The sequence below is a fragment of the Hemibagrus wyckioides genome, linkage group LG15 (assembly GCF_019097595.1).
Source record: "Hemibagrus wyckioides isolate EC202008001 linkage group LG15, SWU_Hwy_1.0, whole genome shotgun sequence".
Classification (NCBI taxonomy): domain Eukaryota; kingdom Metazoa; phylum Chordata; class Actinopteri; order Siluriformes; family Bagridae; genus Hemibagrus; species Hemibagrus wyckioides.
The window spans coordinates 5,295,625-5,319,554 of record NC_080724.1 but is presented as its reverse complement, the minus strand read 5'-3'; the positions used below and the strand labels follow the sequence as shown (position 1 = coordinate 5,319,554).

Sequence of the window (23,930 nt, the reverse complement as noted above, 5' to 3'; positions counted from 1 at the left end):
GCTGCATGGAGGCTTTCCTGTTCTCAGGCCCTAATGGTGTTAATGGCCCAAATGAGCTTCTCTGATTGGCCTAAAGTTCTCTGATCTCTGAACAGTGCCTGACCCTGGCTCTACAGGTGCACAATTCACTTTTGCTCCACATTTCACAGAGATATGTAGTGCAAAGGTTCCCTGTGTTTGAGGAAAACAGTAACAGCTCTTCACTAAACTCTGAACAGAGAAAACCTGTAGCAGTCTAATTCATCTGTTTCTGCACAGAAAAGAAAAACAAATATCCCAGTATTTATGGGTCGACATAGAATTGCATTCACTTTCTTGGAACTACTGTCTTTCACTGAATAATTTTATTGAATAAAATACACATTAATACAATATAAGTTAAATGAGTAACGAGTTGTGAATTTAAGGGTTAATGCTTGAATGAATATGGGTCTTTTAACAAAATAATGACAGTCATAAAGCTACATTAGTCTACTAGTGATTACAGGAACAGAAAATCAGTTTCTAATTTTATGGTGGCTCTGAAGTGTAAAACACAAAAGAACCCACAACAGCATCGGCACATCCTATTGAACATTACATGCTGAATATCACATCCTCTTGAGCATCACTTGTCTGACTGGACACAGAGTTGGACTATCACAGCGAAAAGGAACTACGTGTTTCAGTTTACGTTTTAGGTGTGTTTGTTACTTGTGTTCTTTTTTACGAATTGAAATATTTTGCCCTTACTATGGAAATGCTTTGAAGCCAATCCAAGCTTCACTGTGGTTAAACCAGGCACTCTTAATGAAACCATGGCTAGTTTAGACGTACATACAATTAATGGAGCAGCTTTTATGCACTCTGCATGCAAAGCAACTTAACTTTCCACGAAACGATTATTTTAAATAAATAAGTAACAAAGCAAGCAAACAACAATTTACAATATCTATGAGAATACAGTTTAAAAGTTTATATATTTACAAATGGGCAAAATCGAGTTTAAATTTATGCTATAAAGCATTAAACCAAATAAATAAATAATAAATTATTATTATTATTACTGTTGTTATTATTATTGTTGTTGTTTTGTTGTTTCTCTTCTTCTTCTTCTTCTTCTTCTTCTTCTTCTTCTTCTTGTTATTAATATTATTACATCAGCTTGATCTGTTTTGCCCATTTTGTTTTGTAAAAGCCTAAATATTAAACCTGTATACTTATAGACACCGTGAATTTTGTAGCTTATTTATTCAAATAGATCCTTTTGTATGAAGTTAAGTTGGATGTGTAGGAGCTCACAGATGTTCGCTTTCTGCAATCAACACTCTTACTGCTAAGTACCTAAAAGCCGTGGCAATTAGATGCAGCTATATTTACTGTGGTTTCAGGAGCAGTGTCTTTTTCCAGAGCAGTAAAATTTGAAACAGCTTTTGCCATTATAAGGGTAAAACTAACTTGTGAAATGCTAGGATAAACTGCAGACTGTAGTTACTTTTTACTGTGATAGACATACACTGTGTCTAATCAGAAATTAGTATGTGATATGCAACGTTAAATAAGGAACAATTTTTTCTGTGCTGTTACTGTTGTGCTTTTAATTTTGTTGTTGTGTTTTGCACTTCAGGGCAACCGTACTATCCCTATACTTTAAAACTACTGAAAATCTGTGGCTTGGATACAAGAGTCTGGTGTGCTCCACAATCCAAAGAATACAAAAAATAAGCTTTAAGTGTTCAATATGTAGAAACAGTAGAAGATTTTACTACAAGTGTTCTACAGTCCTGAGGTTTCACCAAATGAAAGTTGAGTATAGGAACAAGAAACAGGTAAACAGGTGTCCAGGAGAACTATGGCAGGAACTATGGCAGATGCTTAGAGATACTTGGCAGACACTGATGCAGTTTTAAATGCAGAATGGGGTCACATCGCCACATATCAACTTATGGTAATATATAATTTATTATATATTGAAATTCTATACATTACAAACTTTCTTTACATGTGATTTTTTACACAGTATTGGATTTATACATAGCCCTTACAAGTCCTTTTCCCAAAATTATCTGGGTCAATTCTGTTAAATGTCATAATGATAAAACATTCCACATTTGTGTCTGTCAAATTAGCCTAAAACACTTACTACAGAGGGCTCATTACAATATTGCAGTCATATCGGATTTAACATGAACCTGCTCCATTAGCCTATAAGAACTAGGTTTCTAAGAAAGAAGAGAGTCATGCTCAAGCTCTAAAAGCTTGCACTTGGTGATAGTTTAAAATAGATAGATAGATAGATAGATAGATAGATAGATAGATAGATAGATAGATAGATAGATAGATAGATAGATAGATAGATAGATAGATAGATAGATAGATAGATAGATAGATAGATGGATTTACATTTATCCCTATCTGACCACATCGATCACTGAGACTAAACAGTGATATTTTAATATTGATAGATATTGAAAACATTCCTAATGAAATTCTCTTACATTACAGATTCCTCATAGACACTTCACTATTATACAAAACCAGTACTAATTAATATGACAGATGGCACCATTGAAAATGGGGTTTTTTTTGTTCAGGACTAAGCCAATAGAAGCTGTTTGACTGGCATTTCCATCTGCTACTGTCCTTCTCCCCCGCTTCAGTCACCTGCCACACTGGAGTACTACCGAACCATTCAGCTGACTCAAGCTGCTGAAAAAAGAATATGTTGGTGTACCATAAATATCCACCCCTCTTTGAAACAGCGCTATTTTTAGACAGGGATAAGGCACTGGAGGATTCTCACACCCAGCTGAAGTTCAGGCTGACATTTGCTTCACAGTAGCTTGTGACTCTGCCTTGATCGGACTTTGGTTAAGCTTGTGCTTTCCTAACTGAAGCCACTCCACTGTGGATATGTCCAAGTACTGTGACCAGGACTACTGCATAGAGGAGATTGATGAAGACGAAATTTTGGCAGGTCTTTCAGTTGAAGAGCTCCAGCAGCTTCAAAATGAGATGGATGATATTGCGCCTGATAAGATGGAACCAGTGGGACTGAGACAGAATAACGCATCTGTTGAAGCACCAACTCAAGGTTTTCTATTTTTACTGTTATGCTCATCCTCATTTTCTGCCTATTTTCCCCAGGATGTAGCATAAGCTTTAATATTTGCTCCATATACTAGATATTTTTATGCTGTTTTATATTTAACAAATCTTTATATTATGATTGCTATCTAAATTGTTGATTGTCTAAAAATGTACACCTCAAATGTGGTATAGATCTCTTTTTGCCATTTCTGCTCATTACAGTGGACAAAAAAGGGGAATCTGAGGATGAGGAAGACATTGATGAAGATGTGATTCTGGCAGGTCTCTCCGCTGAAGAGATCCAACAGCTTCAGAATGAGATGGAGGTAATTGCTCCTGATGAGAGAGTGCCAGTAGGGATGCGACAAAAGGACCAGACTGATAAACCGCCAACAGGTTCATTTGACCACCGATCACTAGTGGACTACCTGTACTGGGAGAGAGAATCTAAACGTATGCTGGAAGAAGAAAGAATCCCTACAACCCTGCTCCCCAGTCAGGTAAGACAGCACCTTTCTCACGCAAGTCTAAAAATATAAGTTTGGAGACTATGTTCAGTATTTTATATTTTATATATAATTATATTATCTAATAATATTGATCAATATAATTCATACATTATATAATACCTGGCTAACTTCATGAATCTTTTACATTTTTTGTCACTGTCAGAAAAAAATGGAGGAAGAGCTGAAGAATGCAGTGAAAGAAGATAATAAAAATATTGAAATAGAACATGTGTATGAGGATATAAGAGAAGATACTGATATAGCTGATGGTAAAGAGGTGACTGAAGAAGCCATTGAAGAGGTAAAAGACAAAGTGGTGGCTGTAGAAATTGGTAAGAATGATCAAAAGCCAATTAAAACAGAACCTCAAGACAGTAGCATTGCTATGTTTTCCGACTCTCAGCCAGCTGTTTCACAAAGAGATAGAGAGACTGATAGAGCTGAATTGAATGAGGAAGAATCAACAACAGCTGAAACTAAGCAAATAGATCAGGTTCAATGTACACCTGTTTCCTCAGCCTATGAGAACTGGGTTCCTAAAAAAGAAGAGAGAGTCATATCCAAGTTGAAGATCCCAAAGCTCGCACTTGGTGATGGTTTGATTAAAAAAACTGCAAGGCCATCTGGAAATGATACCAATCTGGAAAGCACTCTGGACAAAATTCGCAATCATAACTCCTCTATCACTGATATCAACCTAAACAACATTGAGAACATGCCTAAAGAAATGCTTTTAGACTTTATTGAGGCCCTAAAAAAGAACAAGCATGTGAAGACCTTCAGTATTGCAAACACAGGAGCAGATGAAAGTGTGGCCTTTTCTCTGGCCAACATGCTGCGAGAGAACAAGAGCATCATCACACTGAACATTGAATCTAACTTTATTACTGGAAAAGGTATCATTGCGATCATGCGCTGTCTACAGTTCAATGAGACTTTGACAGAACTCCGCTTCCACAATCAGAGACACATGCTGGGTCACCATGCAGAAATGGAAGTGGCACGTCTCCTGAAAGCCAACAACACCCTGCTTAAGATCGGCTACCATTTTGAGCTTCCTGGGCCCAGGATGGTGGTGACCAATTTGCTCACTAGGAACCTTGATCGGCAGCGGCAACAAAGGAAGGAAGAGCAGAGGCTTCAGCAAATAAAAGAACAACGTCAGATCATGGAGGTTTATGAGAACCACCTGAACTTGCCGGCAGGTCTTCTGGAGATGTTAGGAGGATATATTCCTGGAATGGAACTTTTGTGTGCTGCTCAGGGTCCTCAGCATCTTTCACAAAGCTCTCCAGAACCCTCCATGGTATCAATACCATGTCACCAGCTGCACAAAAATCATCACCCTACTCGACAACATCCACCCAGTTCAGACTCAGACTCCAGCAACATATTAAAAGACGTGAAGCTTAAGAAGACTCCTAAACGTTGCGACCCACTCCTGAATTTATCTACAAGAGAAGAGAAAAGAGATGGGAGAGCTAAAATTCAGTTGCGAAGCACTCCCAAACAGACCAAAACAGCAAGAGAAGGCCTTCTGGAAGACAGGGCCAACTTGAAAGATGTGATTAGTGCACTGAAACCAGTTCCTCGAAGAAGGCAGCCACCAAAAGTAGAACTAACACCACGTGACCTACTCCTTAATGAAATTAGACAGAGCAATGTGGCCTATTTAAAAGCGGTAAGTGCAGTTATCGATTCTCAAATTAGGACTAAAACTAGGAACTCAATCTGTACATTTCAAAGAGCCTAGATACAAAATGATCACACCATAATAATAAGGCATTTGAATTATGGCTTAAATTGAAAGTGTCTGAAATACTAAGTGATGTAAGTGAAATAATTTGAAAGCTAAACAAAATAACTAGTTGTTTATATTGCACCTTCTGTGCACAGAACCCTAATAATAATAATAATAATAATAATAATAATAATAATAATAATAATAATAATAATAATAATAATATATGTAACATTTCTTGTGACACATTTTTGTGCCTGGGTTATATGTAATTTTATACTTGCTTATATTGCAGAAGTATAGAAAATGGTTAGTTTTCCCCGTATACTTTGCTTTTGTGTTTTGGACATTGGTATTTTTAAATGAGTGTCTTTATGTTCCAATAAAGTCAGATAAAAACAGATACATTTCAAAATATGTTTTTTCTGACCTGAAAAAGGATTACAACAGTATCGCTGTGTATCAGACATCGCTAGGTGCCTTGAAATATGATATGAGTACAGGCGGGCAGTCTTTGGAGACTTAAAAATTGTAGCATTCCTGATGGGTCTCCAAGAAGGTTTTAGCAACATTCCCTGCTATCTTTGGGACATCAGGGACACCAAGGCACATAACTAATGGCGGGATTGGCCAGAGTGGACTAAGTTTGCTGTGGAAAGGAACAATGTCAAGTGGGAGCCATTGGTGGACCCACAGAAGGTGCTGTTGCATCACATCAAACTTGCATTACGAAACAGTTTGTCACTTCCTTACTAGGATTGAGCAATCCACTTAGAACTGCCTTTTAGTGCTGTAGGGCTTTCTGGTCAATCACAATACCAAAAACTATGTCAAGCTGGTTGAGACTCTTGACAAAAACTATGGCACAGTGGCCTGCAGGGTGTCTCTCCATAAGTCCATATCCTTGATGCTCATCTTGATAAATTGAAGGAGAACATGTAAGCTTAGAGGAACAAGGTGAGCACTTCCACCAGGATCTACTGAACTTTGAAGTCTGCTATTAAGGACAATATAATGAGACCATGAGTGTACAGCTGTGGGCAAAAGTTTTGAGAATGACAAATATTAATGTTCACAAAGTCTGCTGCTTCAGTGTTTTCAGATCTTTTTGTCAGGTGTTACTATGGTATACTGAAGTATAATTACAAGCATTTCATAAGTGTCAAAGGCTTTTATTGACAATGAATGGGGGATGAATATTATTACAATATAAAAAATCAAATATTAAATAAAAAAATAAATTAAAAAATACCAATGTCCTGGTCACAAAAGCAAAGTTTTAAGTATATATATATATATATATCTAACATAGCTGTTATACTATAACATGGCTGTGGGGACTTGTGCCCCATTCAGCCACAAGGGTATTATTTAATTTGGGCACTGATGTCAGCCTGTTGTGCAAGTGGTGTTCCAATTCATTCCAAAGGAGTTTAGTTGGGTTGAGGTCAGTGCTAAAGCTTTTAAGATAAAGGATAAAAAATCATTATTGTAATACTTGTGTACAATTAAATTTGGTGTGACATAAAAAAAAGAATTAAAAAAGCAATATGTTAAAGGAAACAACTCAAATTTACATATAGGAGAGGGCAGTAAAATATTAAATAACATAGGTCAGGGTAAAGTTCTGAAGTAAATTTTTTTAAAATATATAGTCTATACTGAAGTGCTTTGTGCCAATATATATATATGATACATGCGCTATACTGAAGACAAATCCATTTTATAATCCACAGGTGCCTCTTCCCAAAGTTCTGGAATCAAGTGAAACCAGCCTTTTTTGATGACAGCATGTTTTTAGACAAACTGCCCATCTGTACCTTTAGCCATTATTGGCCTATGTAGCCAATATTGGACATTTAATGCTCGTTTGATCACAGTGTGGCCATTAACTAGCCATTACAATTAGTATTACAACAGCTGCATGAAATCAGCCTATAAGTATATATGTACCTTTAACACTTACATAAACGTCTTTACTAATCACTTCATTCAGTATTAGTATCATGTGGTAAACTTTTTGATTTTGCCAATGTTTAGTTATGTTTAATTTTTAAACAGTTCTGCAGATAATATATCTAGACTGCTTCTGTATTCCTACAAGTTGGATTTAAAATAGCTATGTTATGATGTGCAACCTGTGAAAAAACTATTTCTACTTTTGTTTATCCAAATATTTATGGAGATGATGCTGTGTTTAGATTCTGGCACTGAAGAAACAGATTTAAATTATACCTTGGTAGATTTAAAAACAGTTGTAGGTCTTCCAATATTTTTGATCTTTGCCTTTGTGCTGTGGCAAATTTATATTGACATCATTCTGACTATATGTACTATGACTCGTAAGTACATAGTACCAGTAAGAGACATATTAAAAAGGTTTATTAGCCTCACCTTCTGGTTCCAGTATGGCAATGACTTACTATATCTATGTGTACCTTCCTTGCCTTATCCCTTAATATATCTGCGATGTTTATGACACATTCAACACTGTGATGTACTTTGTGAATCACGTCACACAATAAATTCTGTCACACAATGATGTACTTTGGAATTATGTCAAATTCCCAGATTATATGATGTCATATGTTAATTGACGCTTTCACTGTGGCAAGACGGTTTCATATTTCAAAAATTTAGTATCATGAATATTTTGACATCTTAATAAAAATACCATTGTTGTGTGCATGTCCCCATGCCCCAACATTGCACATAATGTGCTATGAATGTGAAATTTAAGCCACATTGCATCATGTATTATGGAATTATGGCACACTTCCTGATGTGATATATTACTTAATTAATCTATATTTTTTATCGTAGACATATTGACATCATTCTGATTACATTTGGTTTGAATGTGATAAATCCCATAGGAGGTGTTAAAAAGTTGGGCAGATACTCACTTACCAACTGGTTGCATTATAACAATAAATCACATTGTTATAATATATATGTGTATATGACCATGCCCCATCACTGACCATTAGTTTCAGTAAACAATGTTTGCAGTCATAAATTGGCATAGTAAGCGATATGGCATTGAATACTGTTAATCATCAACATAATATTGAAGGTAATGCACGTATAGTACATTCAGGACATTTAGAGTTAGAACCTGATATTAGTACAGCAGTAAGTGATTATGATAAAGTGCAGTGTATACGGGTGTATATGGGTTGTGCTTATGGTGGTGTTATTTGTTGGAGTTCAGTCTAACAGTCTGGTGTGGGACCTGATGCTGCAATACCATCTGCCCTGATGGTAGCAGCAAGAACGAATGGCTCGAGTGGCTGGATTCTTTGATAATCCTATATGCTTTCTTCACACACTGCCTAGTGTAGGGCAATGTCCTGGGCAAATTAGCAATGTGAGAGAGATAGGACAGTTGGTTGTCTATGGTTACCCTAAGATGAGATCAAGTGAGATCAAGTTGTCAAGGGAGATTGCAAGATCCTGATATGTGGATGAAGCAGTTGTGATGAACAGCAATTCGGTTTTGCTTGGATTAATGTTCTGTTGATGAGTTGCCATCTAAGATGAGTTGTCTACCAGACATGCTAAGATCTTAGCAGAAAACATAGGGTATTGGGGAGGGAAGGAATGAGAATAAAAAATGAGTTGAGTCTCATCCATATAGTAGTGGTATGGAAACTTGTGAGAATATTGCTTCAATTAGAAATTGAGTAAAGAGGGAGAACAGAATAGGATTAAGTATTGAGCCTTGTGGGACACCAGAATAAAGCTGGCATAGAACAGATTGATTTCTTCTTCAAAATCATATACTTGGCTGCTATATCCCTTACCTACATGTTTGTTCAAACAGATAATACCAGAAGCAATCAATGAAGCATATGGTTTGCATGATCTTAGTGCAGCTTTTGACACCATTGATTATACTACTCTACTTGATAGGATGGAAAATGTTGTTGGAGTGATGGAAATGGCTCTCTCCTGGTTCAGGTCTTATTTCACTGATTGTGATCAGTTTGTAGGTGTGTAGATGTAAATTGTGATTTCTCTATGCATACATAGGTCAAGTCTGGTGTCTTGCAAAGTTTTGTTCTAAACCCACTATTTTCTTATATATGCTACCTTTGGGTAAAATTATTTGCAAACATGGTATTAGCTTCCATGTTATGTTCATAACACTTGGAATGATGGAAATGCTAAAACCACAACAGCCAGAAGAAAGCTTTCTGTATAAATAGTATGCCTTTCTATTTTGTCATGTGCAGCAGGAAAAGATCTTGGTGTGATTATTTGCTCCTGTCATTCATTAGAAGCTCATGCAGTTAATTTTAGTAGAATAGCTTTCTTAGATCTCAGAAATATTGCTAAGATAAGAAATTTAATTCCATTACAAGTTACAGAAAAACCTATCCATGCTTTTGTTACCTGTAGGTTTGATTATTATAATGTATTACTGTCTGGATGTTCCAGTAGGTGCAACAGTTAGTCCATAATGCAGCTAGGGTCCTAACTAGAACCAGAAGGTATCTTATCAACAGTACTGTGGCTCACTGTCAGATTTTGCAATGATTATAAAATACTACTACTGACCTATATAGCAATGAATGGTCTCACTCCACAGTAACTGGCCAAACTTTTGTTTTTTATTATCTGCCACAGCTACTTCAAAAGTTGCAGACTACAGCAGGGGGCAGAGCTTTCTCTTATAAAACCCTAGTGTTGGAACAGCCTTCCAATTAGTGATCAGTTCTATGTGATATCTCTCTGTTCTTCATTTGTCTGGGCTACGCTGTAGGATGGCTAGTCATGAGCCTTTTCTCACAAAAAATATCCAAGTTCAACTGAATCACAATCATGTGGCCAAATGTGAGATGGTCTGATGAGACCAATTCTTAATTCCAAAAGGTATAATTGGTACAAAAAAATGCACATCAATTCAATTTCATTTGTATAGGGCTAACAATGGACATTGCCTCAAAGCAGCTTTACAGAAAAACAAAAATGTAGAATATAAATACCAAGTTTTAAATTAAATTCATATTTATCCCTAATTACAAACACTGGCACAGCCTTAGACGACGCGAGAAAGAATCATTGAGAAGAACCAGACTCAAAAGTGAAGCCATCATTAATTGGTTAACACCAGAGAGTGTGATTATAAATAATGTCCTCTCTTCAACTGTATATAGTCAAGTGGGGTAGTGTAACCAGGAGCATTTAAGCGACTTAGAAATTAGCATAATTTCTAAGTACATTATAGATTTAACACTAATTCCTTCCTGCTGAAGCCATCAAATGTTCAATGATAAAGACCCAAGTGCAAAAGTAACTGCCGAAACAGCAGTTTACTGCTGGCACCATAGTCTCCAAGTGTTTCTATACATAGCAGTCCCATAAGTCTCCAGATAGTCCTCATGGAGCCATCCCTAGCAGCAATGAGTAACACCAAGTGACAAGACTCCAACCAGAAGTAGGGCATCAGGATGGATCAGGCAGGTCCGAATAGAAGAAGCGTCACACTGGGAACTTGAAACAAAGCTGTTAACCCTCAAAAGTGTTAGCAGAAGTAACAAGTCATGGACTCCTAAGTATTTACTTGCTAAAGCCAGAGGTAAAGCCATGTGCTTTGTTTGTGAAGTACAAATTGCTGTGTTTAAGGATTACAGTTTAAATCATCACTACATGACTAAAACACGCAAAGAAACACAAGAACTAGACTGATGCAGAGTGGCAGCAGTGCGGTCAGTGAAAGGGAGCAGGGAGGGATGAGTTTATGTAGACACACCTGAGAAAAATTTGTAAAAAAAAAAAACCTTTCCACAGTCCGGGCATCCACTTGAGCTTCCTTCAGACATGTTGAAGCTGGAGTAATGTGACATAGATGCTCTTTTATGGTCTTGTTGGCAAGCTCCGCTTTGTCACATGAGCTGATGCAAAAAAAGGGCCTCTGTGAAATTTAACTGAGGACCACTGCATGTGCACTGGAGCTTGCTTATACATCTGCTAGAACAACCCGACGTAAGGCATTACAGTAATCCAACCTAGAGGTAACATGAATGAACTAGTAATTCTGAATCATGTAGTGAGTTTATATTTCTTATCTTAGCAATATTTCTAAGATGAAAAGCTACCCTGATGATATTAGCTACATGAGCTTCAAATGAAAGACTGGAGTCAATAATGACACTAAGGTATATTCCCGCTGCACATGAAGAAACAGAAATGCCATCCAGAGTTACTCTGCAATTAGAAACCTTACTTTTAGCTACATGAGGTCCTAGTAAAAGACTTCTCTCTTGTCATAATTAAGTGAGAGAAATTAGTAAGTATCCACTCTCTGATGTCCTTTACACGTTCTTCAAATCTTACTAAATAGTGCCTCTCATCTGGCTTTGTTGAAATATATAATTGTGTGTCATTAGCATAGCAGTGGAAGCTAATACCATGTTTAAAAAAGCAATGGGAACCTTGTGAAACACAGATAATTACCTTAGAATACCATTCACCATTTACAACTACAAACTGATAACAGTCAGTCAAATAAGACCTGGGTCACTAGAGGGCTGTTCCCTTAACTCCCACATATTCTAGCCTATCAAGTACAATAGTATGATCAGTAGTGTCACTAAGAGCAAGCAACACCAGCAAGCTAACACAAACCTGATCAGAAGCTAGTAGTATTTCATTTACCACTTTAACTAGTGCTGTCTCTGTGCTTTGATGAGGCCTAAATCCTGACTGATACATTTCATCCAAGATCCCAGAAAAGGTTGAAGTCCAGCAGTAATGCTCATACCTACAGCAGTAGGTAGTTGGACAGCTGATAGGGAGTTGAGGTTGGTTCTGTAATCAGAGGTTTTATAATGATGGTTTTAAATATTTTGGTACATAGGAAATACTAAGGTAAAAACTGATTGTTTGAAGGTTTTTGATTGCTATTGGTATTATCTGTTTGAAGAAACATGTAGGAAAGGGATCTAGTACACAAATTGAGGATTTTAAAAAGGAAATTAGTGAAAGTAAATCAGTCATGGAAGCATGAACCAGTGGAGTTTAGTACATTTTGAGAATCATGTTTACTCGAGGTGGCATTTCCTTTGCAATTTAGCATCATGGATATCTTATCAACATGCTGAGAAATTTAGTGTGAATCAGATGAATCTTCCACAGCACATACAAACACAGCCTCATTGCTGGATCCATATGCGGTGTAGAAAAATGCTTTATTAATAAAACAGAATCCAAAGCAAACAAGTTCAAAACAGCGATGCAAAGTCAGGAAAACACAGTCAATGTAGCCAACAAATCCTACAAAGGCAAAAGACAAAAGAGTGATAAATCGCAATGGGCAAAAAAAGGACATACACAATAGGAAAATACAAACAGTTTTGCACGCAGAATGAACTGACGATACTTTGTGCCAATCCACGGCAAAGCACAGATCCGGAAGAGAAAAATCAGAGGTGAACACAGTGACCCGAAAGACTCGGTATTCCGGCGAGGGTTCCTTCTGGAGGACAGGAGGGGGAGCTGTGGGAGATGTTGTAACACCAGAATTCACAGATATCAATAGCATAGTGACCACAGTTGTACAGAAACTCAAAAACACCCCCCCCCCAAAGGACTGTAAACAAACACTATGTGCTCAATGTTTAAAAAATATATTTTCAAAATGCTCACACACTGTGCTACTGTCTCACATGTGCTAATTAGGTCAGATGTGTTGTAGATTTTGTATTTATAGTCAGGCTGTTGTTATTATAGTTACTGTTTGCCTGCTTGTTTACCTTCAATAAAATGCATTCAGAAATCCTTTCTGCTTACTTTTATGAATACTGTCTTGCTAAAAATGTTTTACACCTATGCAGGTACCTTTAGCAGTAGAAAAAATAAACATCCAGTGGTGGACACTGATTAAATATTGATAAAATACTACACACTGAGGATGGAAAACCTAGACATTCACAGAGTTTGAGGTCAATAATCTTTTTCATGCAAAATAGATTTGAGGATTGAAATTAAATTTAGCTGCTTTATTTTAGAGGTTAGGTGAAGGCAGGTCAACAAATTTCAGCAGCACCTGGAATCAAGAACAACAAGAATCTTGATTCTTGAATTCATGGGCAGTTTTAAAATTTGTGACAGAGTGTCACTTACAGGTGAATTATACTGTTACAGATTATACAGATAGGGATGCATTTATACAGCACCTGGGAGCAGATAAGTCAGATAAGTATACATCACCTCTGCAAACCATCAGAAGACTTCACTAGCCTTTGCCTGGCCTCTCTCTAATGCCTGGCCTCTCTCTAGTGCAATGGGCAAACGGGATGAACTATAAAAAGAAACACTCTCTCTCTCTTAGGCTGATCACTTTGCACAATCAGGCTGGGAAGAGTAGGCCTATTTTTCTCTTATCTGTGATTGTAATGAGAGAAATTCTAACTTCTCCCAACACCATAAAATAAATCAGTGCTACTCACTAGCACTATACATGTTTTTGCCCGTCTATTTTCTCTTTAACAGTAAGTAAAGGGCTGCTTTCAGCTTTGTTGGTCAGCCAGTTTTGTATTATTTTTTACCCCCGCCCTCAGAGCTGTGGGTGCCTATTGCGCCTATATATGCCTACTGCAACTGTGGATTTAAATAAGATTAAAAAATCTATCTATCTAACAAAAACCTGTCTAATTTTTTTTTTCTTTTTTCCAAAAAATAAAATCTATGTATCTAACAATCCTTAATAATATTAATAAATGATTTGAATTATTCAGCATTTTCTCATATACTCAAATATACACCGATCAGGCATAAAATTATGACCACCTGCCTATATTGTGTTGGTCCCCCTTTTGCTGCCAAAACAGCCCTGACCCATCAAGGCATGGACTCCACTAGATCCCTGAAGGTGTGCTGTGTAACCAATATTCTCTCTGGGTATTATTAGTATTATTCATTTCACCTGTCAGTGGTCATAATGTTATGGCTGATCAATGTAGCATCAAACCCTTCATCAGCTTAATATTTAATTGTTGTAATATTTAATTGAGTAATTCTGCACAATAAAGTTAAGAAATCTTAATATGATACAGAGCAGCCCTGATAAACTATAGTATATGTATGTCAAAATGCGTCATACCCAGATATGATAACTAAGTAAGTAAATTAAATAGCTTATAGAAAATATTGTTTCTTGAAAGGGGTATCATACACTGTGCAAAGCATTCTGATCATATGTACAATTTCATTTGCACTAGAACATCAGTGAAACTCACATACATGATATATTCTAGTCCAAAATTTAAGCTAAAAGCACTTCATGTTTGGGCACAAAAACTAGTTATAAGGGGTATGAGGCAACTGGTCCTACAGGAAGCACTCAGGAGAGTGAATACCAGGAAAGCAGCAGGACCAGATGGCATTACAGGTCAGGTCTTGAAAGTCTGCACTGTCCAGCTAGCACCGATGTTCACCAAGATATTCAACCTCTTTCTGGAACAGTCTGTAATCCCCACGTGTTTTAAACAGTCTACCATCATTCCTGTCCTAAAGAAACCCCCAGCCCACCTGCCCTAATTTTATTGCCCAGTAGCCCTGATATCCATTGTATTGAAGTACTTTGAAAGACTACTTTGAGAGACTTCATCACTTCTTCATTACCCAAAACTCTGGAGCCACAACAGATTGCGTACCACCCCAACCACACTAAACAGGACACCATTGATGAAATACAGATCAAAATCCACCATTTTTGGACTCATGATGGTGTGATTAAAATTTTGGTAAAAAAAAAAAAAAAAGGGAATTTCTGTTGAATTACCATGGCCAACAACCTATTTCACGAAGTCAAATTCTTCACACCATCCAAGGAATTAATAGAAAGAAGAATAATATTGGTAGGATAAATGGTTTTGCTAACATGAAAATTATAGCACCACCTATGGGACGTTTAGACAAAACCTTTTGAAGGATAAGTTTATATAGGCCTACTTATCTGCAAACTGTGGTCAAAATACACCTCTGCTGATTTATATATTATATATATAAATATATATTATTATATATATGTGCTGTTTGGTGACATCACCATCCATCATGTCTAAAATCTGAGAAACAGTTTTTGCTCTCAGTGCTCTCTTCGAAATGTCATGTAAAATTCAAATTCTTCCTGTTTGAAAAATCACAAATGAATTTTGATCGCATACAGATAGACCATTTTGGAAACCTTTGCTATAAAGTCCTTTGGTTATCTACAAAGTTAAATATCAAAATATGCCACACAACTGGTGAGAAATGCCCCTACATCCTGTTTGGTGACTGCTATGAAATAAGTTTGTGCATTATGGATTAACCATCCCATCAAAAATCTGAGAAACAAATATAAATCCCATCATTTAGGCCACAGTGCATCTAGTAATATTAGATTGCTTGATGCAACATAATTGATTCCTTCACGATTCCAAGACCATTTAAAGACAGGGGTGTCCAATTTCATCTGCAAAGGGCCAGGGTAGATGCAGGAGCCACACCTGATTCCACCTGTTTAATCAGTTGATCTTGGCTTTCATAAAGAACTCAGGTGGGGCTTCTGCTTAGCTGTAATGAAAGCCTGCACCGTCACCGACCCTTTTCAGATAAGACTGGACCTCAATATAAGGCTATCAAAGATTCCTTTACAATTCATCATCAGGGACATATTCTGACATCATGCTGACTACATTTTGGTTTAAAAATGATAAACCCCATATGAGAAACAAATGTGAACCTAACTCTACCCCTCCTAAATTACCATGCCCCAACCTTCAAAAGCAGCATTAGAACCTCGTACTGAAGATTTCTACTGAACTGAACTTTTCTAGTTTAGAACAAATCCTTATCATTGTAATGAATTACAGCTACTTGAGTAAACCAGCTCTGTCTCTTGCATATTGTTTGCACATTTTGATAATTATCGAGATTCACAGTGCTGAATAATTTAACACCAAAATTGCAAAGAATGGCTAAAAAACCTTTCACAAAATTAGCAAAAAATCTAAATGGGGAGAAGATGTTTTGATCTGTTCATCATAGCATTCAGTAAAACAGCAATAATAACTAACATACAACAAGCAAATTATGTATACTGTCAAATTTTATTAATAAGCTAGTGTGTAGAAATATCAGGTCATGAGTACTTTCAGCAGGTTGTCTCTTTGAATTAACCAGTTGTAGTAAACCAATTTACAATCCTAGGTTGATGAAGGACAGATGTCTTCTGTTGATTTGAGGCCTTTTAGGAATCAGAGGAGGAGTCTTTGACGTCTGTGCTCTCAGTAGCCTCGCTTACTTCACTCATCTCTTTGCTCTCTCCTCCACTGTCTCCATCACCCTCCTTCTCTCCATCCTGCATTGACAGTTTTTGCACCAGCTCCGTGACTGCAACTGTTTGTGACTGAGGCACCTCAGATCCCCACAGACGCACACCAGGTTTCTGCAGCTACACAAAAGTATCACTAAATGTTACAATGACCACATGACACTTTTGGTGAACAAGTACATGTACAGTTGAGGTAATAGGTTTACATCCCCTATGCAGAATCTGCAAAATTTTAATGTTTAAAAGAATATAAAAAATATATATATATAAAATAGTACACGATCCCTCTTATTTCTTTTAAATTAACACTTTGCAGATTCAACAAGGGGGATCTAAACTCATTACTTCAAATGTATAACCAAAACACACAAACATTTGAAAATAAAGAGTAATAGAGTTTGTAAATTTTGTTATGTGTAGAAATATATATCGAAAGTAAAACATTTGCTTTGAAATTTACACAAATCAACTTTGTATTACTAAATCTTTGCCAAATACTACACTCAAAATCCTGTCTGCACACATGAACAAAACAGAAAAATCCAAATTAGAATGCTTCCATTTTTTTCCATTAAGAAAACTATAGTTTTATTGTTTAGGGTGAGTACAAATTTCTAATTTCAAACATTTTTTTAAACCTAGAATCGCCAGAAAAAGTTCATAATTTCACGGGAATATGCTGTTAAAGTGTAATGGAAGCCGTCCAGCAAGCATGACTTGGTGGGCCCAAATGGATTGAACATGGGCATTTGCTTCATGGGAATTTGCTCTCATTCTGGGGTACAAGTGGGCATTACTATTGCTGTTCCTGTGCGGCTTTCTGAGACCAGTGTACAAGTTGTTTATCACCAAAATAAACCTTTTAAACATACTTTCATGCATTCATTGATGCTAAGTGAGCTCATTGGCAACCTAATATCTGAAGGGACAGTTTTAATTACAAATAAATAGCTTAAGCCTTATGAGATGCATCAGCTTAGGATTTTCAAATTTTGCAGCACTTTGCAGATGACAATGATTTAACAGCAATTCTTTATACCTATTGTATGTGCAATAACACAGATCTTGTCTTGTATAACTCTATTCATACATTTAAATTGTAGATTGTTAACACAGTGTATCAAATGCTAGAAATCCCTAATATGCTACTTTCAAATATTATGTACAGCCCCTTCAGAAACTATTAAAACTTTAATGCCATTTAATTTGCTTTTACTGAGCTTGCAAGATATTTGAGTTTGAGATCAAAATATGAATGAGAAGAGAATTTCATTTTGTTATTCACCAATATCAAAGAGTATAACAAACAAGTTGCATCCATCTGCTTCTATTTCTGTAGGCAAACATTATGTACACATTTGCTCAGTTCTAAACTTCAGTATCTATATTTTGTATTTGCATAGAACCATATGTTCATGCAAACAGGATATGTGTGGAAAGAGACAAGACTGCTACAGTCCTGACTGCATCTCCTGTCCGTAAAATTGTATTAATCGTGGGAAAGTTCAAGAACCTGTTTTTCTTTCCTTTAATAAAAGGATTATTTTTGTGGTGTCCAAGTATACTTTTTGGAGCAGGTCATTTATTTATGATTTTAAACAAAAACAAATTCAAGAGTTTGCTTTGTCATGTGTACATGAAAATCTTCCTTCCTGGAACCTGAGACATTATTATTATTTAAAAAAAAAAACCTACAAAACTAAAAAAAACTTGTTTCAAATAAGAGAAGCAAAGAACATCCATACAGAAGACATGTGCATGTGTAAAGGCATGCAGAGGCAGGCTTAGTAGTGTTCCATTATGTTATTTTCATTTGTAAATGTGTACTTGGTGATTTCTTCACCATGTACCATAGTGTTTAAGACCTCAGACTGAGTGAGATCCTCAGGGAACGCCAAGGAATTTTAAAGTGCTAATGCTGTCTCAGCAATGTGTAATGCTGAATACTGCTCTCTCTTGCACCTTCATCTTTGTTTTATTAAGATTAAGGGACAGATTGTTGTCCAGATTTTTCCCCTCCTGTATGGTGCCTCATATAGCCAGTTATCAGTCAAACAACTGTTGTATCATCAGTGAATTTTATTATGCTGGTGTTGGTCTGGGATTTGAAGAACATGTAGACCATGGGGCTCAGCAGGCAGCTCTGCAGAGTTCCTGTGTTTACAGTTATTGTCCTAGATGTGTAGTTCCTGATTCTAAGGGGGCTTTCACACTGGCAGTTTAGCCCCAAACATAGTGCTTTTGCATTAAAAAACAGATAGAATCAAGCAAGTCTGAAAGACACATTTCAGGAACACCAGGAAGTGGGGTCTAACCATTAGAAAGTCCTCATTCTGTATTGTCTCTTGGCATCCTTTATGGCTCCTGGAAGGTCAATTCTTGTGGCCTTCTTGTAGTCACTGGCATTTCCTGAAACAAACGAAGTAGAGCAAGCATGCAGCATGGATCGTTCAGTTTACCCACAGCTTTTCGTAGGGGTATGTCTGGATCTATTTAGAGGGCACAATGCTGGTGCTTATGTAGCTAGTTTCAACTGAAATGTAATCATCCAGGCAAGTGTACATTCCTATGCATAGCTATTTATGTCAAGAAAAAAAAAATTGCTATATAGTTTATTAATATTTTTCTTAGTTATGGTATTGTTATTATTGGTCATTTAAAAAGAAGATCTTTGGTTGAAAACATGAATGGCCTGCAGAAAGAAACTATACCTCATTCTCTTTGTGTTTGCCTTCAGGGAATGCTTCCCTGACTGCAACAGAGAGAAGAGTCCATTGTTTGAATGTCTGAGGCCTTTCACCATATTCCTGGACTTGGTCTAGCACCACCTGCTGTAGACAGAACGCAGGTCAACTCTACCTGCTGTAGAGGCTGCCTATCCTGCTTGGTGCTGTTCCCAAACTAGGCTGTGATGCTTTCTGTCAGGATGCCCTCAATAGTGCAGGGGAAAAGTTCCTTAGCAACTTGGAGTGCACTTTAAATTCCCTTATTCCTCTAAGGCAGTAAAGATGCTGATGGGACTTCCTTATCAGTGTGTTAATGTGACAGGACCATGACCAGTGACCTGAAACTCTGGGATCTCTGTCCATTGGGGGTCCTGTTGATCCTATGTGTGTTAGCTACTCTCCTGCTTCATGCTGCAGTCCACCTTTGCCTTGCTTGCAGGAGGAGTTTGTTCTCCTGGCACCAGTTCTCCAAGCTTTTAATCTCGTCCTGATAGGCTTTTTTTTCTATAATAATCCGTTTACATTGCACCTGATGGGGCAGGCAATGTGTTGGTGAAAGTACATTTGAGGTTGGCATTGTTAAAGTCCACTTCACAATGACTGCATCATCCTGGTATTGAGTCTGGTGTTCAGTGAAAGCCTCAAGTAGATTACATAAGGCAGTGTTCATGTCTGCCTGTGGTGGAATATAAACGGCAATGTCCAAGGTAAATTTCTGAGGAAGGTAGAAAGGGCAACATTTGATAGTCAGGAGCTCCAGGTTGGTTGTGCAGGAGCATGTGAGAGAAAAAATGCTTGTGCTGTTCCACCAGCTGCTATTTACCATCAGAGGAGGTTGCCATCCAAAATATACCACTGAAAGCTAACCGATGCCCTAAGGTTTTCAAACTTAGTCTCCAGAGAGTGGACGTTAGCTAAAAGGTTGCTCTTGGCATGGGAAGCATAGTGCACATGAGCCTAATCCTGATGCTGGCTTGTTTCCCCCCTTAGGTCAGGTAATTTGTTCTTACTTTTGTTTTCTCTGCCAGCAAGGATCCAGTGTAAAAAATGGCTATAAGTAAGGGGATTGTAAAACAATTGAAATAAGACTGTCATATCTGATGGTAACCATGGTATATATATAAAAAAAATAGGTTAAAGAAGAAAAAATTGCAAAAAAAAAAAAAAAAGTGTGGTTGGATTTGTGAATTGTGACAGCAGCTGACCTCAGTGATGCCATCCTGGACTATTCAAAATATTTAAATAATTTTATGCTATAACATATAATTAAAAATATTAAGATTATTTAAGTATGTAAACACTAGTGTACTATTATTGATACTTTTATCTTTGTTCTTGATCTGCTGTTATTTTTTATATAAAACTGTTAATGTATGAACACTTTATTCTTTCCTAGTTTAAATAACATAGCACACACAAAACCCAGTGTTGTATGGGCCACATTATGCCCATGTACAGCCAAGCACACCACATATACACCCACCTACATTATGCCCACATACAACCCATGCAGGACAATCCATATACCCATGTTGCTGTTCAATAATAACCACATGCAGCCCATCTGGGAGCCATTGTTAGCCCATATGGGCATCCACATGTGGGGCAACAACACAAAAAAAATGCAGGCCCCAATTTCAAGCCTATTTTGGACCCATGTGGACCAGACATGGACATGCTGGCTGGCATACTGCACTGACTAAAAGCACACTACACAAGCACCATTATATTTCATAGAATTCAACTCACAGAACATACCTCATCTGCCATCTGTGTAAGGTTCCTCTTCATTGCATATGCGTCTTCACCATCTGCATAATATTTTGGCTCCACCTCACTTATTCTAGAGTGCAGAGTGAGAAGAGTAGAACATGCATATCTGTTTCATATAAATAAAATGAGGTTTTATTTACATAAGCAGCAAGACACTTACTGAAATTTGAGTGTGTTGGAGTACAAATGAAGGGCTGCCCGATTGCTGAAAAAAATAATAATAAAAATCAACAAGGTACAAAATATAAACAAGAAAAGTTTTTTCCAGAGCATTTATTAATCTAGAGCATGAGCTGTAAAGTCCATACCTTTTTCTAACATGAAGAGATACATATTTGGCATTAAAGTTCTCAATCATGGCTCGACTGGCCTGGTCCATTAATTTCTGAGCCAGACCAAGTCTTCTGTGGGAACGCTTAACTGCCTGTTAGACAATACATATTAAAGCATTAACATACATAAGCATAGAAATTAAAAAGAAAAAAATATATATATAGCTCTGGGAAAAAATAAGAGACCACTGCAAAATAATCAGTTTCTTATGTTTTTTTTCTTACAGGTGCATGTATTGGTAAGATGAACAGTTTTGTTTCATTTTTTGTGAACTGCTGTCAATATTTCTCCTAAACTCAAAATATAACTATTGTTATATAGAGTGTATATTTAAAGGAAATGGCAACACATCAAAATAACCCAAGATCATTCATTATTTGCAGAGCATTAATAACGCAAATAAAACAAAATGCATATCATTTGTAAACAAATTGTGTTAATACTTTGGCTAAATAAAATTAAGAAATTAGTATTTGGTGGAATAAGCCCGATTTGCATGCATTTTGGCTCCATGCTCTCCACCAGTTTTTCACATTGCTGTTGGGGAACTTTATACCACTCTTTTTGCAAAAAAGCAAACAGCTCAGCTTTGGTTGATGGTTTGTGACCATCCATCTTCCTCTTGATGACATTCCAGAAGTTTTCAGTAGGGTTCAAATCTGGAGATTAAGCCTCTTATTTTTTTCCAGCGCTGTATATAAGTGTCTGAGACAAGTGTCATTAGGATAAATACTTTTACTCACTAATGATGTAATGTGTCCATGAGGCACATCATCTGGATCCTCCTCCCTGCAAAAAGTAAGATAAACATAAATTATAATACGATATAATTTTTTTATACACACACACACACACACACACACATATATATATATATATATATATATACACATATATATACATATATATATACACACACATATATATACATATATATATACACACACACACACACATATATATAGTCAAAAAATAAAATAAACTTACATTTTGGCCAGAACATATCCAACTATCTTTCCATTCTCGTCCTCAGCTATATAGGACAGCTAAAATACAAGACTCGGGTTAGCCACAAACACAACCATACGAACATGATTACTGAATCCAACATATTGTTTGGTTTGCAGACCTGTGGCCAAGACAGTCCATGGTAGAAGTAGTACTTCATTTGGTAATTTTCTGGAAGACACAGCAGGTTGCAGTGCTGCATGTTCATCAGATCCTCTGGCTGAAATAAAAACATTACAGACAGATGATATGGGACTCACTCAGCGACTTCCCATGCGCACGCTTTCCATCCAAAGCTAATGCTAAGTTAGCCTTAGCTAGATAATTACAGTAATGTTTTCTAAATATTATTAGAAATTATTAAAGCAAAAAATAATGCTCTAGTCGGCGATGCCATCGATAGATAGGAGCAGCTAGTTCTCAAGCTAAAATATTGATTTATATTTGGAAAAAACAACCGGTCTCGGCAGATAATGTGCTCCATTACCCGGATACCAAATTCTACAAGGACTCTGACTCTACTCACCCTCGCATTGCGAATATTCATGTTTAATAGTTGGTGCCTTTTACAATATCCGTAAAATATATTAGCTGCGGGCAACTTTGCACAAATAAGCCTGTTATATGTGTCAAAATAACATAGTACTGTAACTTTCCGCTGTTACTGCAAAACAGGCCTAATAACGAAGTCACTACCACTAGCTAGCGCGGCTGGAACCTTAACTCGCATGCGCAAGGATTTTGCGCATGCGTTATGTACATCGGCTGCCTCCTCTACCTCTACTTCTACTTCTACTTCTACTGCTTCGTCTTCTTCTTCTTCTTCTTTAATGTTTTATGGCTGTTGGCAAACCAGCTTTATGTAGATATTCCCCCACCTACCTGGATGGAGTGTGAGGGTTTGAGAAATAGATCATACTTCCTACCCTGGTGTAATACAGTGTTGAATGAATAAAAATGATCTACTTCAGATATAATGTAAATTTTTTAATTTGTTCATTAACTAAGGGTGGTTGTTTATGCATGAGAGACAAATTATTAATGATCAACATTTTCATATAATTACATATTAATTTTTTGCTGCTGTCTATCTGCAATTGATATTATAAAATAGTGATTCAACACACACACAGTTCATAAAAGCTTTTTGCTTTTGCTTTTCTAAACCCCTGTGGTTTGGTGGATGTGTCTCTGACAGATGTCCTGTACAACAAGTGATTTATTTTACATTTTCAGGTACAGTGGTTAGTTTAAAATAAAAGTTTGTTTAACACTGGAAATTGAGTCCCACATTATTTACATTTTATTCACACACAAAACATGAATGGTGAACATTTTTGACTTTATAAAATGAATGAAGTCTTGGTGATTGGCCCCCTATTAAACAATAAAGAAAGTAAAACATCTTTTTTATATACATAGTCTAGTAGCTACTATTCTTTTTG

At 36.8% G+C, this 23,930-nt stretch overlaps 2 protein-coding genes across 5 annotated transcripts; one reads left to right on the top strand and one right to left on the bottom strand.

Moving 5' to 3' along the window:
- Window positions 1-2,359: 2,359 nt before the first annotated feature.
- Window positions 2,360-13,202, top strand: lmod3 (leiomodin 3 (fetal)). Its single transcript, XM_058409940.1, has 4 exons — window positions 2,360-3,073; window positions 3,292-3,569; window positions 3,742-5,259; window positions 7,056-13,202. Exons 1-4 carry the CDS (start codon window positions 2,893-2,895, stop codon window positions 7,101-7,103), a joined length of 2,025 nt encoding a protein of 674 aa, XP_058265923.1. The 5' UTR covers window positions 2,360-2,892; the 3' UTR covers window positions 7,104-13,202.
- A 3,200-nt stretch (window positions 13,203-16,402) lies between these two features.
- naa10 (N-alpha-acetyltransferase 10, NatA catalytic subuni) lies at window positions 16,403-23,274 on the bottom strand. 4 transcript variants are annotated; one of them, XM_058409943.1, is made up of 9 exons: window positions 23,012-23,274; window positions 22,607-22,705; window positions 22,465-22,523; window positions 22,221-22,266; window positions 21,453-21,568; window positions 21,305-21,349; window positions 21,121-21,214; window positions 18,961-19,054; window positions 16,627-16,765 (listed from the first exon to the last, which is right to left on the bottom strand). In XM_058409943.1, exons 1-8 carry the CDS (start codon window positions 23,030-23,032, stop codon window positions 19,001-19,003), a joined length of 534 nt encoding a protein of 177 aa, XP_058265926.1. In that variant the 5' UTR covers window positions 23,033-23,274; the 3' UTR covers window positions 16,627-16,765; window positions 18,961-19,000. The 4 variants fall into 4 exon arrangements, with proteins under 4 accessions (XP_058265924.1, XP_058265925.1, XP_058265926.1 ...); XM_058409944.1 differs by having other exon boundaries at window positions 21,130-21,214; window positions 23,012-23,272; XM_058409941.1 differs by lacking the exon at window positions 18,961-19,054 and having other exon boundaries at window positions 16,403-16,765.
- Between the last annotated feature and the right edge of the window lie 656 nt (window positions 23,275-23,930).